The sequence below is a fragment of the Polypterus senegalus genome, chromosome 2 (assembly GCF_016835505.1).
Source record: "Polypterus senegalus isolate Bchr_013 chromosome 2, ASM1683550v1, whole genome shotgun sequence".
Lineage (NCBI taxonomy): Eukaryota > Metazoa > Chordata > Cladistia > Polypteriformes > Polypteridae > Polypterus > Polypterus senegalus.
In genome coordinates, this window is record NC_053155.1 from 96,648,362 (window position 1) to 96,666,358 (window position 17,997).

General features: G+C 34.7%; 1 protein-coding gene across 6 annotated transcripts in view; it reads left to right on the top strand.

The window, feature by feature from the left end:
* The window catches only part of LOC120523159 (glutamate receptor 4), a 488,284-nt gene extending 473,616 nt beyond the window's left edge, over positions 1-14,668 (top strand). For 2 of the 6 annotated variants that reach the window (XM_039744179.1, XM_039744181.1), the window contains exons 15-16: positions 5,455-5,589; positions 13,228-14,668. In XM_039744179.1, coding sequence (XP_039600113.1) covers positions 5,455-5,589; positions 13,228-13,392 — 300 coding nt within the window. In that variant the 3' untranslated portion in view covers positions 13,393-14,668. Of the gene's footprint in view, positions 1-2,736; positions 2,852-5,454; positions 5,703-13,227 lie in introns of those variants that run through there. The other 4 variants (XM_039744180.1, XM_039744183.1, XM_039744182.1 and 1 more) reach the window with 4 other exon arrangements.
* Positions 14,669-17,997: the final 3,329 nt, after the last annotated feature.

Here is a 17,997-nt window from a genome sequence, read left to right on the forward strand (position 1 = left end):
AACATAAATAATAATAATGACGTAGTATTGTAACAACTCGAGATTAACATAAAACTATGTAACATCAACATTCAATAGCAATTGTCTGAAAAGTGCACTTAATGCAGAAAACCTAACAATGAAATACACAACATTTTGCAATTCTCTTACAAAACAAAGTAAGAAAAAATGAATTTGCAGAGACATTGGGTCAAAGTGACTCAGTTCAGACTCTTGAGGGTAAAAATTTGTCCACGATTTAAATTTCATAATAGACCAGAATCCTGTCGAGGATTTTAAAAATTCTAAACATTCATGCCGGGCCCGTGGGCCGGCTTTTAGTTTTACCTTCACAGATAACCATTTAAATAGCCATCGATTTTTACTGTACAACTAACTTTCAAGGTGAAAAATTTACTACGTGGTACTTACCGAACAATAATAAAGTGGCAAGAATCCCCAAGATATTGCAAAAAGTGCAGCTAAATTACTATACTGTTTAACGTAAAATTGATAGCATTAACTTGAAATCTTCGGTTAACAATAAACACAACAACGTTATAGTTACGTCACAGCGCAAAGAACAATAGTAACTGTATAATAAGTAACACTGTGTCTAGGCGTCCGAAAGTCGAACTCCAAAATTATATTTTAAGAATTATTTTGAGGTTAATATAGCAAAGGAAAACTATTCAGCTTCTGGAAAATTCTCGTCTGTTTTCATCTGGGCCTATTTCAGGAATTGGCCTAATGCTGCAGCATCAATGGCACCCACCTTAATCCGGCCCTGGCTGTGGTTCCTGGCAGCAGAACATCTTAGTCCATATTGACTACTTGCATCAGAAGGTCCATATAATCAGTCGTTATTTGACAGAAATGCAGCAGTCGATCAGAGAAAAGCAAAAAGGAATACTATTGACCACTACATTCAGCTTCATGGCAATACCTACTCACACTGCAAAGGTCACAGAAGCGATTCTGCCAAATTGTGGTGGATTCAAAGAAATGTCACACCCATCCTATTCTTCAGACCTTGGTGTGGGTGATTACCACCAATTTCCCAATCTGAAATGCAACCCCAATGGGATGTGCTAGACCAACATGTCAGGTGAATGTGTCAAGTTAGCTACTGAAGAGTGGTTGTACAGACTAAATATTTTACTTTAAGTGATGCATGCATGATTAGTGGAAACATAAAATGTGTATTACTATTCACAAGCATTATACTGAAGAATAACTTTTGTTACATTTTACTGGTATTATTCTTTAATAGGTCAGGTTTAAAACATTTTGATCTCCCTCATATATTGTGTTGTTGGCACATTCTCCATAGAATTCAGTCTCTCTCCAGTTAGATTCATGGGAAAATGTTTCATGTCAGTGAACGCAAAAAATGTGCCCATACTGTGCATAGTACCATTGGCATGCATGACCATGACCTTCTGCCCCTGGCTTTAGTTTCTTTTATCTTTGTTAATTTTTTTTTTATTTAATAAATTCTTTTGTGTTTTATGCTACTGAATTGGTTTAGTTTATTTTGTATTGTGTTGTACTTAAAATAGCATTTTCTTGTTTTTTAATTTTGGTTTCACTTATTATGTTTTCTTTTTGCTATCTTCCTTGTCTTTTGCATACTGAACCAAACGGAGCAGAGGACTCTGACACTAGAGCTGTGGAACTACCCATAACCAATATAAGGCCTGGTACAGCTCATTACGAGACATTAGCCTTTCTTCACATTGTTCAGCCCTCAATCTTGAAATTTGAATTATGATTTTTCATGTTTATTATAGGTTCTCTTTTTGATTCTTTGTTTTATGGACTTATCGATTTATTTACTGATTTATGGATTGCCATTTTGTCCAGGTTTGGTTTTCATGTTTGAGGCAATGTTTTTATTTGCTTTTCTTATTTGGAATTCACGTCTTCCTTAGATTTTAAATACTTCTTAAACAGACTTTGTTATTATTATATTAAGGACTGTTTTGTAATTTTGACCAGGGGTTTTTATGATTTCCCTTTTCATTTAGGATTTAGAACCACAGCTCTGTTTAAGTGCGCAGGCAACAAGCCTGCTTTTGAGCTTGAGGACAAGGTTTACTTTGTGTTTTTGGTCTACTTCTTGGGTTCAGTGATTCCTGAAACATAAAAAGTATCAGCAAACAAATTCAGCTTCTGTTTGGAATTTGATTTATTCTTTATTTAAAAAAAAAAGGTGATAAGGGAAATAAATGCCAGATGTATATCATCAAGCAGTACCTTGTCCAGACATGCAGGAAGAAAAACTATAGTAGGCTACAGTGTGCTTCCCAGGGAAAGTATTCATAGGTGATATTGGAAAAGAAATATAATACAGAGAGAAGAATTGGAGAAATTAAATAAAATTAGTGAATGATACTTCACATTCAGAGGCTAACAATGTGGAAGTTCATTTTGCATTTAAGCCAAATTTTGCATTTTGACATACAGTATTCAGATCCTCACTTGGGGAAAATGAAGTCAAATGTTTGCCAATAGTTTTGTGTTCACAGTAACTGCCTACAATTTATTCGCAAGTTGTCCACAGCAGTATGTGCCCGTTACTGAAAGCGATAGAGTGGGGCTCCATTTCAGTGCCTGTGGCTGAAATCCCTACCACACAGACACACTCTCTGTGGGGCCTTTGCTCTGTCACTTTGCTTTGCAATTCTATGTAGTTTTAATTGAATAACATAAAATAACATATATAATGTTATTTATGTTATTTTCCACGTGAAGAACTCCCGTAAACCTTGCCGTTTTGAAACTCAGTGAGGCAGGCGTCTTAGACAAGCTGAAAAACAAATGGTGGTACGATAAAGGGGAGTGTGGACCGAAGGACTCTGGAAGTAAGGTCAGTCGCTGCAGTTTGGGACCTACTGTTGTTATGCACAAACAGTAAGGGAATTAGAACTGTACTCAGGTTATAGGTTCAGGTTAAATAATTGTCTATACATCTTGGTTACATTTTTGGTCACTTTTAGGAAGTATACATAATTGGAAAATTTTGCATATAATTGTAACAAACAATTTTCACTAATTTCAAAACGTAGTCAATAGGAATTTCAAGAGGTAATCATAATTCTTTTTACTGAAATTTACATTTTCAAATATAAAATATTTGGGCATAATTGCACCACCAAACTGTTACTTTCTTAGATTATCATTTTTTTTTTTACAATTCAGCTTCCTATCACCAACATTCATTCATACAACCACAATGGCAATCAGTTACATTTTGACATATGAAGTAATAAAAGGTTAGCGTACTTACACTTGCATATTTTAAACACCCATAATAATAAGCAATAAGTTTAAACACATAATTACCCCATTTTTTAATACATTAATTTTTTTTTAATATTTAAAACAAGGCTAGAGATCAACTAAAACCATTTTTTTCTGTTTCCTTCAAAAACAAAAAATAAGAAAAATATGGCAACCTCCTGCCTGCAAGACACTACTTTACAGGTCACTTAATACTGAAACTGCAAGTAATACTGTATGTGGGCAATTCAGTAATGGTATGCAGGCCTTGATATCACTAGCAAGGTTAGTGCTGGAAAAGACATCGTCCATCTTGCTGTATTAACCCCAAATCAGGACAAGAAATCTGAGCATATTTTCAATTTGAAGGAATGTTTTCTCCATGGATTAAAACCCCAAGGTTAGAAACTTATTGCATCTTTTTAAAACATGCCATTAAAATTACAGCATAAACAGTATGCAGATGGTTCTGCACATTGTGAAAACTATCAATGAAACAGAGAGCAGGAAGATTAAACACTAAATGTGGTGATTTTGAATAATATATTTTTTTCCTTTTTTTTTCAATCATTGACTCAAATCTGCCCACATCAAAATTTACCGAAAAGAAAATTGCAACTTTGGTATTTTTTTGTAAATTATTTTTTTTATTGTGTGCAATATGGTGTCTTTGTGAATATATAATTCAACCAGTGCTAAAATCGTGGGCAGTCTCCTTTCCCTGACATCCTTCATGATTCTCGAAATCTACACAGCAGAAATAAAACATAAGGAGGAATCTGAATAGTGAACGAGGTTTTGGAGGGTCTCAAATGAAGAAAAGACATAACTTTTGTCCAATTCAGAAAGTCAAAGGCATATTTAGGCCTTACACATTTAGTATGTTGATTTTTGTTCAGGAAATGTACTGGTCTCTAGTCAAAAGAAAATGATACTTCAAATTAAAATAATTTAAAATACTTTGTAGGCATTCTTAACAAAAAATAATTTTAAGTATATGGATTTTGGTATGGAACATACCAAACAATATTAATTGTTGGCCTTCTGTTAGAATTACAGTAATATTGCCTTCTTGCCATCCTCGGACACACTACAGCTTCCCCATGATGTCCTCTGTTTTAAATGACTAATTTAGGCCTACGTCTGCAAGCCTCAAACCTTGTGAATAGTTAGGTTAGTATTTTCGTTTCTCTATAGACTTTCAATTAACTTAAGTGAAGAAGATTATTCATAAAAGAGCCTCCGACCAGATGCTTAGCCAACATCACATATTTTTTGTGCTGGCCAGACGACCTAAATTCTATAATGGAGTTTTCTCTTTCTTGGCGTTTCCGTCCAGGACAAACAATTTAGCCTTACAAATTCTACACTTGCACCATCTCTTGTAGTCCCTTTAAGCTTCCCGGAATCCTGTCGTGGGATTCTGATTCTGACCCTTACTTATCTCATCCTTTCCATTTATTAATTTATATTATTCTTTTAAACCTGGACTAATCAAACAAAATGAACACTTACACTTGACAACATTAACTCTATACAGTTTGGTTTTAATTTTAGTTATGCTTACTTCCTGTTTTTTTTTTTTCAGAAAACCTGAAAAACAAAACCAATAAACACATAAGTATGTACACTCAATTAAATGAATAAAAAATAAAATAAACATTTTCAAAAACAACAGAACAAAATATTGTTTAATGCTGAAATTATTCAGTAAATTAAATAACAACAGAACAGATCTGGAGTTGAACATATCAGGCAGTGACACTAATTTGTAGATCCTGTTATACATTTCACAACATTATATTCTACATGCTATTGTTATGCATACATACAGTATAAAGTACTATCTATCTGTTAATCTATATACAATATATAAATATGCACATATTACTCAAGGAAAGGTTTCTAGAATTTAGCTGTCACTATAAGTATAGTAAGAAAATCTAGTTATAGACTTTACTTGTGTTAGATAACTAATTTGAAAATTTCATTTTCTGAATATTTATCTTCTGTGTACTGTTATGTAAGTTATTAATTATTTTTAATTTTTTTTCAGTATATTTATATGGTTAGTCACAGAAAGGCATATTATAATAGTCTTTAATTATTATCTAAACCTTATTGTGCTTTATCTTTTCATGTACCATTGTTTAAGGAAAGCTAACAGAATGTCTTATTGTTTTTTCTCAGGACAAGACAAGTGCTCTGAGCCTGAGCAATGTTGCCGGCGTCTTCTACATTCTTGTTGGAGGCCTAGGCTTGGCCATGCTGGTGGCTCTTATTGAGTTCTGTTACAAGTCCAGAGCAGAGGCCAAGAGAATGAAGGTGGAAAAGAATGCACAGAATTTTAACTCAAGTCCTTCGCAGAGTACCCAGAATTTAGCCACATATAGAGAAGGTTACAACGTATACGGAACCGAAAGTGTTAAAATTTAGGGGTAGGACTTAGGGTCCCCTGTAGTAAGTGGGTGGTGCATTTTTTGCAAAGTGTTGTGACCTTGTGGCTAGTGTTAAGTGCTTTTGAATTGCTTTCCTTCGAGAGCTTTCTTCTTTTTTTCTCTTTTTTTTGAAGAAGGTGTTTGCCAGATGCAAATTTGGTTCCGTTTCATGGCTGCAGATGACGTGTTTTGCTATTTTCTATTGTTAATAGGCACCTGCATTGCATTACTTTACCATGAAAAGGAAAACAATTATGTTGACCTTTCTTTCTCCTCTCTCTAGCTGCTGTGGGACAGAATTGTGTTCTTCTTGCTCCTGCTCAGTTTTGGACATTCATGTACTCTTTACCAGTAGCTGTCTGCTGTTTAATATTAGTTACTTAGTGCAGGGAACGTTAAGTCGCTTCCTCTGCATTTAGTCTTCTAAAGAAATAGACATGAGCTTGCTTGGCCAGAGAATTGTTTTATGCCAATAAGTAACTGATATAAAACTGGCCTGAACTTGCAAAAATGTTATATAAACCCCCAAAAACAGATTTCACATCATTGACTCTTGCATTTCAAAAGAGTATCTATATGATTCATTTGTGGAGGTCATTATAAGTAGTGATAAGTTTTAATAATGACGACAACAATGTAGTTGTACTGACATGACATTCTTTCCCCAAGCATACACCATTCTCATATACTGTCTCATTGTTTTACAAATGTAAGGCCATAACAGTACTTTTGATGAGAACAGACCACGCTGTCCAGCACAGTTCATCAGTCCCTGTTCGCCTAAAAACCTCAGTGTACTACTACTACCCACTGCACTGCTTGGCAATTTATTCCAAAATCTGGTGGTTATCTTTGTGGGGAAAACCTTCTAATATTTATGTAAAGTTTACCCTTAAATAGCTTCCATTTGGGCCCTAGTGACCTTATTAAATAATTCATTTTAAAGTAATAGTTGAAATCTACTGTACTAATTCCCTACATAATTTTGAACACTTCCTATCCTCCATTTGCTTAAGTTTAAAAGATTCAGCTCTCATAATCTTTCCTCACAGCTCATAACTCAGTGTACTTGCTCTTCTCCATCACCATTATCTGGCCGGAACTGTAAAAAGTATTCCAGATGAGGCCTCACTAGCACATTATATACATAAAGAATGATGTCCTTTGATTTGTATTTGACACATCAGGCCATATAGATTAATGGCATAGTAGCCTTGTTTATCACTTCTGTGCACTATCCATTACAACTGCTGAATATTTTTCTTCTTGCGTGTAATACCTTTTTCCCTTTAAAAATCATCTACCAAATACTGTGTCTGACAAAGTCTGAGTTTTGCCTACATCTTCTTTTAATGATTGTTTGAACTCTACTGTATCCGCCATTCCACCTAGAATAGTGTGATCAGCAAACATGACCAGCTTGCTACTTACGTTTTTATGAACATTACTTAATATACATTAAAAAGAGTTTTGGCCAGTGGGAAATGAAAGGGAAATGTTAAATGTGTAATAAATTTTGTACATAGTGCTCAGTATTCATCTGTTACCTGCTTTAGTCCACTTATTATACATGCATGGATTTCTTGGTATTCTAGATATTCATTCATAGAGCACAAACAGAGAGGAGCATTTTGAAGTCACCAAAAAATTGATTTCCCTTCAAAACAAATACAATGCCGATTTAAAGGAAAAACTAGACATATTGTCAGATATTTCAATCAAGTTTTAATTTTGTACAAGTCAGGAGTCTGGCATCATTAATTCAGGATTAGGTGTTAGTATTGCTCTGTTTATACATAAGTCAATTTTTCAGGAGTAGTGTTAGCATTATCCAGTCTTTAATGATTCGAGTAAACCTTGAATTAAATCAGCCTGAGTCGACAGTATCTTCTCTTTGCCTCTACACTCTTGTGCGCATCCTTATCATTAAAGAAATGTTAGACACGTTTTATTTATCTACGGGAGGCAGAAAATCTTGATTTCCCCTTTATAACCAGCCCTAGTGCATATTTTCTGTTCCTCCAAAGTGGTGTTTCAGAAATGTTTGCATTTGCTAACATTCGCTTTTTGAATTTTGTTACTCAAATAGCCATAGTGTTAATTTTTTTAAGAGCAAGCCACAACCAAGCGTTTGATATTTGCCATCACTTGCATTTTGGAGGAGTTTGAGAAAAAACAGCTACTTGTAAAACACATCATGTTTTGTTTAAAATATAACCTAGAATATAATGTGCAAATATATATCATGAGATCCATGTTTAATGTTAATCTTATCATTTTGTAAGTAAGAATGCCTTAATTTCATGTACCACCACTGTACTGATGAGGCTATGGCATCTGCGGATGTAAATCCAGTGCTGTAAATATATTTATAGTAATACAAACAAATGTTATAGTTTAACTGGAGTTACAAAAATGTCAAAGCCCTCACTTCACTCCAGTTTCAATCAGCCATATTTTCAAAAGTACTGTAATTAACAAAAGTGTACACATCCATGTTGAAATTAAGGCTTTTGATTATGTAAAAGCTGAAATCAACACAAGTCATTTCAAGCTTTTTACACCTTTAATAAGCTCTTGTAGCTGACAGTGTTTAAGTACAAACAGATGTATACGTTTAGGAAAAATAATTTAAAATGTTCAGTGCCTTGATTGCATAAGTTTGCACATCCTTTAACTAATAGTGTGTGGGGGCTCTTTTTGCATTGATTACTGCAGCAAGTCTATTTAGATAAGACTTTACCAAATTAGCACACCTGGATTTTGAAAATGTTCCCACTTTTCTTTGCGGAAGAAGTCAAATTGCTTCCTCAATAGTTTATAGTACCGTGTATTTTTATGTTAATGTCATAAATCCTGAGCATGTAAAATCTCATATTATAATAATAAGATTAATGTCCTCAAATATCCAAACTACCTTTTAGACTATGAAATCAAACAGTAAACAAGATCTTCTCTCTTCCATTTTGTTACTGTTGCATACACATTCTTAGCAGTTCCCCTTTACTTTCATGTAAGGTCAATATTCCTATTGCAATCTTCATTTTTGGGTTGATGCAAGGGTTCCACTATTATTAAAAAGTTACATTTTCTATTAAACTACAATACCCATTGACAGTGCTGGTTGAAGCCCATTTGGAGCCCCAGGCATGGTTGACTCCTGCAACCACCCCCTAAAACCACCAGGCCAAAATAAATGCACACTGGATGTAAAAACACAGATGCTTTCGTTTAATACAATAGACTGAAGTAATGGCAAACTAAACCTGTGCAAAGCTCATACAAGGTAATTACAAATAATAGTAACAGTGATCTTTAACAGGTGCTTAGGGGCAAATGCATAATTAAAAATATAAAAATAAATTAAAAAACACAGTTATCTCTGGAACTATGTACATTTTACATTTTATCACTTAAAACATAACACATAATTGCATAGTTTCACAACTGATCTTTAGAAAAATGTAAGGACTGATGTGACATTGAGAACTTTTCTATTTTCTATCCTAGGCTTCCTTGCTGCAATGTCCTCTCATATGAAACATGACCAGCAACCTCATGATTGACACACATTATATCATACTTAAGTAGTTAAACTATCCATCCATCCATTTTCTAACCCGCTGAATCCGAATACAGGGTCACGGGGGTCTGCTGGAGCCAATCCCAGCCAACACAGGGCACAAGGCAGGAACCAATCCTGGGCAGGGTGCCAACCCACCGCAGTAGTTAAACTATTTACTATTAAATTATATTATTATAACTTCAAACGTAATGTGCAATCTTTTGTTTGAGAATCTTTCTGACAACTACAGAACCTGGCATTGTCTGTGTTGTCCAGATAGCACCATTATGCACAGGGGCACAGGGGTGGAAGAGGGTCCCTGGGCTTGAACCATTTTTTGGGCTCCCCATAGGTGTTCTGAGGGAACCACGGAAAAATACTGGTATGTAATGTCAAAGCATAGGATTTATCTAAACTTGAATAGGCACTACACAAGAACATCAAGTAGTATGTGAGTATGTAATAGGTGTGTGGTTGCCGCAAAAACAATAAAAACAGCAAAAGAGATATTGAGAGATAGAGAGACACAAAGAGTATGCAATGGGAAAGCTTAGAATTATTCTCTATAGCCATCAGGGCACTGTAAACCTGAATATCAGAAACAAAGGGACTCTGGTCCTTCAGCTATCAATTTTGTGAGAGAAAGGCCTAGAGAAGAAGGAACAAATATCAAAAAACATTATTGTGACACCAAGTTACTTTCACAGTAACAGGTATTTTTAGCTGTTCAAATAAAAAAAAAAAACAAAAGTAAAAATACATAAAAATATATTAAAAAGAAACACTTGAGCAGGTTTAGTTTTTCACCAGTTTGCAGATTCTTGGACACTTTTATCCAGCTGCCAATAATATTTACTAGTTGTTCATCATATAGAAACAGGGGGAACTTAGGGACTGTATGAGGTCCAGTTTGTGGTTTGTTAACAACATTCTGCTCATTTATGTCAATTGTAGAGAAGATTTTATTTTCAAAAAGGATTTTTCACTATTGTGCGAAGTGACTTGTAAGTTATCAACAAAATGCTAACAACTGACAAGAAAGCTGAAACATTTTGATTCATGATCCACATCCAGGATGCGCCATGTGGCGTTTGAAGTAAGGGCTTTGTTGATCAGTACATTTAAAGGTCAGACTTTCAAATTATTAAGTTTAATAAGTGCAAAAAAAACCCAGCAATTCATCATGACTTACAATTAGAATTTTGTTTTAGTGTGAGGTTTTGGAGGAGTTTCCATGCCTGTCAATTGGGCGCAGTCACAATTACATGTAAGAGCCGTTACTTCTGAACAGATTTAAATTCAGTAAGTAATCTTTTGTACATGATACATTTGCCTTTTATTTAGGAGATCAGTGAATGGCAGCTATGAAAGTTGCCTAAAGCTATTTTAAAGCACGCACATTCAAAAGTGGCATCAGAGTTTACTGTTTGTACAAAATCATCATCTTTGTATACTTCACTGTCACTAAAATTACAGCCTGTAATGCTGTCACTATTATAACATGGCAAATCGCTTTTTTCTTCATGCTCTGACAATCCATTTTCAATTCTCCTGATGCCACAAATGCTGTCCAGCAGCAACCATCCATCATGCCTTTCACTGAAGACGCGGATGGTGATGGTGTGCTTGCAACTAGTGATGGACGATTTATCTTAGGGATAACGGTAAAAGGGCTAAGGTAGGTCTAGCGGTAGGAACATTTCTTTTGAAGAATAAATGTGTTTTGAAGGCACACATTCTGAAGGTCACAAGGAGCAGGTGGAGTGCAGCACACTCCTTCTAAGACAAATTGAAATTGGCTTGGTAAATCGGCACCCTGTACAGCTGCCTATGTCACTTAATGGGTTGACTGGCCAACATATTACATTAGAATTAAGGTTTGTCTTTGGTTTCCCTGAATTTACATTTCCCACAAATTAAGAATGTTCAATGCTTTCACTTTCCTTGTTCAAAGTTTCTGTCATTAGAACAAATATCAGTATATTCTCATATAAAACTTTATTTTGAGTAAACACAGTCAGACCTTTTCAAAAGATCATAAAAGATAATCATGTATAAAAGTAGATGAAGTAAATTTAGTCTCACTCTTTGCAGGAAGTGAAATTGGAGAAGAAAATTGAGCAAGACATTTATATTTTTAATGTAAGGAAAGTTAAATATAATTGTAATGCAGCTAAGACATCCAAAGTAGTTCTGTCCAACATATTACTATTAGTTAAGCCTGCATATGCAATAATGCATGCTGATTCAAAAATCTTGTATTATAGAGGTATCAACTAAGGCAAGGAGCATGGACCTCCCTCTGTGTATTACCCAGCCAGCCTCCTATTTTGAACATAATGGCAGTAAATCTGTCTAAGCCTCCACTGGCTTTTAGTTCCAGGATCAACCAAATACTTCCCAATAAACTACCTTCTAAATAAAAATATCGTCTGACTTTTCTCATAGTTTCCCTTGCAACATTGTCTGAATAAATGAAAATTGCATAAGCTATTATACAGAGTATATAGGTACTACTGTCTAACTATAGTAAGTTAAATTGCGAAAAACGATAATATTAAAATACAAAATGACTGGTGTTCAAACAAAGTTTGAATCATCCATCCATCCATTTTCCAACCCGCTGAATCCAAACACAGGGTCAAGGGGGTCTGCTGGAGCCAATACCAGCCAACACAGGGCAGGACTCAATCCCAGGCAGGGTGCCAACCCACCGCAGGACACACACACACTAGGGCCAATTTAGAATTGCCAATACACCTAACCTGCATGTCTTAGGACTGCAGAAGGAAACCAGCGTGCCCAGAGGAAACCCACGCAGACACGGGGAGAACATGCAAACTCCACGCAGGGAGGACCCGGGAAGTGAACTCAGGTCTCCTAATTGTGAGGCAGCAGTGCTACCACTGCGCCACCGTGCCACCCAAGTTTGAATTAATTAATTAATTCAAAATATTATATGCATCACGATAAGTGATTAATCAATCATTCACAATGAACTGCTTCAGAAAAAGTGCAGCTGTTATTTTGAAAAAAAATATTGTTTCTACATGAATTTATTGTTTTGGTGTGATTATGCCTAACTACTAACTGAATGTTATGAATTGCACTCTTTCCCAGCAGCAGCCAAGTTGACTTTATAGTAAAGAATTTATCAGTGCTGACATTCTGATATAAGATGGTAATAATGGACACCAAACAGTAGTATACTAGCATCTACAATGTATATAGTATCTGATTGATACTGAGGTACCAGACATACTTACTTACTTAACCACTAAAATCCTCATGCACACATATGAATTATTTTTCCACACATTTTGCTTGCACATACTGGAATGTGATTGTTTTTACATGCACAAAACTGTTTTTTTAAACCACTAGATAAAATCTGAATAGTTTACATGTTAAATCCCCAGTGTAGTATATTGTGAAAATGTATTAAAATCTGAAGTATTTATAACTTAGAATTATAATTACCTTTTTATACCCTTTGAGGGATTGTCTTTTTGTTTAAGATGAGGTTCTTCTCTCACCTGTTAACAATATTTCAAAGTAAGAATATGTTGCTTTTAAAATGAAGAAATGGGTATGTCTAATACTTTCGCTTTATATTGAGATGCCACTGCTCTAAAGAGTCACTGTAATAGACATTTCTACTTAGAGTGTCAAATTATATCTTTACTCAGTTTATCTTAAATCATTTCATATGAACGTGAGCAAGTATCTAATTATACAGAGCAATCACTGTTTTTAGCAGGTCTATGAGGGAGAATAAAGATTTGTCAACTAGGTATTTAAGTCACAAATGCAGATGTCTAGACTATCTGATAGCCCTGTTTTGGTGTTTCTTGTTGCCTGCTCTTTTCATCTTGTCGTTTGCTTGTTGTTTCAGTAAGAGATGATTTTATTGTCAGCCTTTCTCTTATCTTTTTTCTTTTCTGTCTCTCTTGTCTTTAGCTTACCTTTACTGAAGCCATGAGAAATAAAGCCAGGTTATCCATCACCGGCAGTGTTGGAGAGAATGGGAGAGTGCTTACCCCAGACTGCCCAAAAGCAGTGCATACAGGGACATCTCTTAGGCAGAGTTCGGGACTGGCAGTGGTTGCATCAGATTTACCATGAAAACCAAAAATGTTATAGTGCCTTAACAAAAAAAATTATGTACAGTATGTATATATATATATATATATACATATATATATACATATATATATATATACATATATATATATATATGAGTAAATGAGGAAAAAGGAAAGAACAAAATGTGTGACTGAAATACAACACAGACAGGAAACACCTGAAGAATCTTTTTCCAATCTCAGTGGTTGTAATAAGAAGAGGAGATATATCTCAACATAAATGACATATTCAGAAGATAAAAACTCAGTGCATGAGCTCTCCTCCAAACACCCAATCTCAGATTTTATATCAGGACACATCAAAAACTGGTGATGGGGAAAAAATCAAGACCAGAAAACTGTACTTGAAGAAAAAAAAACTGTGCTATTAAGCATTATTTTTTGCCACTGTTGCTCATTAAACTGTGTGAGATGAACAAAAGCAAAAAAAAAAAGAAAAATAGAACCATGCTTGTTAAACACTTGGCTTTTGTCTTAACAAAATAACACAGAGGTCCAAGAACATAATAGCCTGTGACTTACTGAATATCCATATATGACATGGGTAAAGAAACCCAGTTGTACTGGGTTAAGTAAATAAAACAAATCACTATACTGTGATATGAAGAAAACTAAATATGTAAATTCTGTGAAAAAGAAACAAAATAAATTATTTACATTGTCTTTTAAAAGGAAGGGAGTTGCAGTACAACATGCTTGCTTTTTAACTGTAAATAACTCAGTAGAGGACAAGACACATTTCTCTTTTATAACTATATTAGGGAAATATTCATTGCAATAATGAGTATAAGATAACATCACTGTAATTAACAAAAACACAAAAAATTATTAATCTTTTTTATATAAAAGGGCGTGGCCATCATCTTGTTTGCTGTTTCATCTGCTCTGTTGCTTCATTTAGTGTCACACAGAAGCACATTTGTCCAATTCAAAAATCCAAACGTCAAAGGAGTTTCAATGTCCGTCTTCAGCGTGGTATCAGGACACGGACTAGGAGTGAGACATGCTGCAATGATTAACGTTTTAGTTACATGTAATAATAAATTGTGTTTTTTGTACCCAACAAATGAATAAAACTAAAATATACATCTAATAGTCACAAGTTATTGATGTCTGTAGTCTGCTAACTATGATTTAACTGTATGTTTCTGTTTAATGCCAGTTAACATTTAAGCTGTTAAGAAAAAAGGTTTTATTTTTTCATTAAAGCAACTGTATTAGAATTTCAGATTAAAATCATTTTTAATAAAAATATGAAGCAGACGTTGTAGTTTTCAGCAGCTATGGATGAAAAAATGTTTTTCCTACAGCCACATAATATGTGTTGAAGTATATTTGGGGTGTGTGTGTGTGTGTGTTTGGGTTGGTGGATACTTACCTGAAGATGTTTGTACCGTTGCATTTCTACAATGTTTTTTCACTGCATTGCTACTCCCATTGTCCTAAAGTTGTAAACTGCCAAAACACTCAACCGGTAAGTATTTGGAACTGAACTGTTAAATGTCTAGAGTTTACTTAACCCCAAGCATTCTGTGAGCAACTTTACATTAATTGTACCATCACATTTTAGCTGTAAATAGAATATTGAAAGGATGTCTGTAAATAATGCAACAACGCTAGACATCACAAAACCACATTATATGAACTTATTCACATCAGTCTGATGTCAGCTGGGCTCCACATCTTCTACTACAAATCCCCCAGATGAGCAGTTCCATATAACTACAGCTAGTGATTATGACAAATCACATTCATAATGGTGAATGCAGAAATACTTAATCAGTGGAAAAAAAAACAAGTTGTATTTTATACACAACAGCTTTAATAACCTGGGAAGGCTTATTTTTATTTTATATTGTTTGTGATTTTGATCTGTCTCAGATCAATCTTTATAGTTAAAAAGTGCTTAACCAAAAAAGGGCATATTCACCTTCAAGACATTACTTTTGAGCTAGCAGATAAGCACAATATACAATAATCAGAAAAATTGTTTCACCCTTAAACTTGACAAGTTTCCACCTCTTAAGTCAAAGTATGTGTACAAGTGCATCACATTACGTTAGATAAAGCCAATACACGGTTCCCAAAACATTATTATATATCATTACCACATCACAGTCCAAATTGTTGCTGCCTCTGACTACTTTGTAACCAGGTGGGCAAAAACAGAAGATACTACATGCAATGATGAGTTTACTTAGAAGGTGTTCAGTAGAACCAGCTATATCAGATGATCATGTACTGTATAAACCCATATTTCTATAACATTGCTTCATTGAAGGCACACCCTTAAGTTCTGTTTGGAAAACAATATCCTCAAACCCATACTATACTGGACGGTTTAGCAATGATCAGTTAATAAAATTCCAGTAACAAGGGGCTTTGTGAAGTTCTGACATACTCAAGTTCAGATTTCATGACCTGGAACCTTTGTGAAATCAGGAGATGCATATAAAAGAGGTGACAAGCCTGTAAGCATATACAGTATATGAATGTTTACTTAATATTCGTTCAAGTCTAGATAGTAAAACTAATCAGTTTGAAAATTGATTATTTGGCATGTAAAAAGTAACCCAGATGTTAGTTTATCCATTTAGAGTGTCCATCCATCTAGTTATTTTATACTAGGGGGCTCTGCCCCCTGCTTGCTTCTCTCACCAACCCCTGGGCAGGTGCTTTGCGCCAGCCACTTTGCAGCTCTGCCACTCACGTATAGGGAAGCGGATGTACAATTTAAACAGATTGTTATTTTCATGGGAATTGTTACATATGCATAATAGACCTAACTATTTTACATTACAGTGAGTAATTAACCATAGTAAAAAATATTAAAACATAATAAATTGAAAGAAAATTATGTTTCATGTTGCGTTATAGGTATTTGTTGCATTATACATTTTTGTTCTGTTTGGCTTTGAAATTAACATGGAAATACTTTTTAAACTTACACTTTTACTGTAAAACTTCAGTAAAAACAATATTTGGAATTAACTTTTCCTCAATATCGCTTTGAATTTTGATTTCGTGTTTGGAGTTACATCATAACAACGCAACGTATAACTGCCCGTGAGTGAATATCGTTTTTTTTTCTCTAATAAATAAACCGACTTTTTCAAATGTTTTTACCTGTGATTTGTTAATTGTCATAGCAAAACCTATTCTAATGGGAAACTGTAAACATTTTCATACAAATGGCATATCAAGACCTCCTTTGGTGTCTAATGTTATCCACGGAAGATGTACTACATTACCTTTCTTATCGCCTGTTATAATTTTTAGCCCATTACTCATACATAATTTATGCAATAACATTATGATACATCCTTCTTTCAACAGTAATTTGGCTGTTGGGAGACTGGACAATGTTAACAGTTGTAGATATTCTAAGGGATTTTGTAAGTTGATGTTTTCATCTTCCGCAACATCATCACCGTTTCAGCATAGTCTATTGGTACACATTTAAACAATTTGCCAATTTGATCATGAAAATTTATAAGAGCGCAGGAACTGTGTCTGACAAAAGCACTCAAACAAATGAGAGGTGAGAGGACCATGGGCATGGGCTGTTAACCTGAAATGGTTGAGAGGAGTCAGGACTTGAAAAAATCTCTTGGCGGTAGTCTTGACTCAAGATTTTCTTTTATAACAGATAATATCTGGAGTAGAAGGGATTGTAAAACATAAGAGCAAGTTACAGAACTCTGTTCTAATCTCTTTATGAATTAGAATTCATAATTAACAAAGTGCTGATTTTCCATTGGGAAAGTGTCCATGTTTAGGCTGTCAGTGACAGGGTGTGAAGAAAAACCAACAGACCAGTAATTCACAGCCTTCACCCAATTGCTTGCCATACATGCAATGACATAACAAGATATCTTGGTGTTTAGAACACTAGAAATTAATTGAAATAAACTCTTTGGTTTTAGCAATGTTGAGGTTACTGTCTATTGTGGAATTATGCCTCTACCGAAAGACACCAGCATAAGCCAACTGTTACACACTGAAATACAAGAGCAAATATGTCCATGAATTAGTCATCCTGTGAGGCGCCACAAAGTTACTGCTCAGTATTCAGCAAAACTGAAGCAAGGTGCTGTGAGCTTTTTGATTTACTGTCATTGGACATGGGTAACTATTCGGGTACTGTCCAAACCTATTTTAAGGAAAAACAGGCTCAGGATTAAACTCGATGTTCTTGTCTCACCCAGCCTGTAAGGGGCAAAAAATTGAGTCAACTAAAAAGAAAGGAAATTGGACCTGTTGTGCATTGAGATGCTTTTCTGTTTTGAATTTGCATATGTTCTTGTGGTCAGTGAATCATTAAAGGATTGTTGACCCCTTCTAACCAATGACACAAGCACACCAAAGCCAGGTTATTGCCAGCAGCGCATGAATCACATAACTTCATTTTTCTGGTAGGTATTTTTGTAAAAAGAATGCATGAGGGTGCAACCTTTTTGGCCTTAAGATAAAGTGCTCCCCATGACAATATTTAATGCATTTGTTAAAATCTCAAACCTCTTTTTACTGGAGAGTAGATAGAATAGTAAACAATTCATTTACAGGATCAAATACCTTTATATAA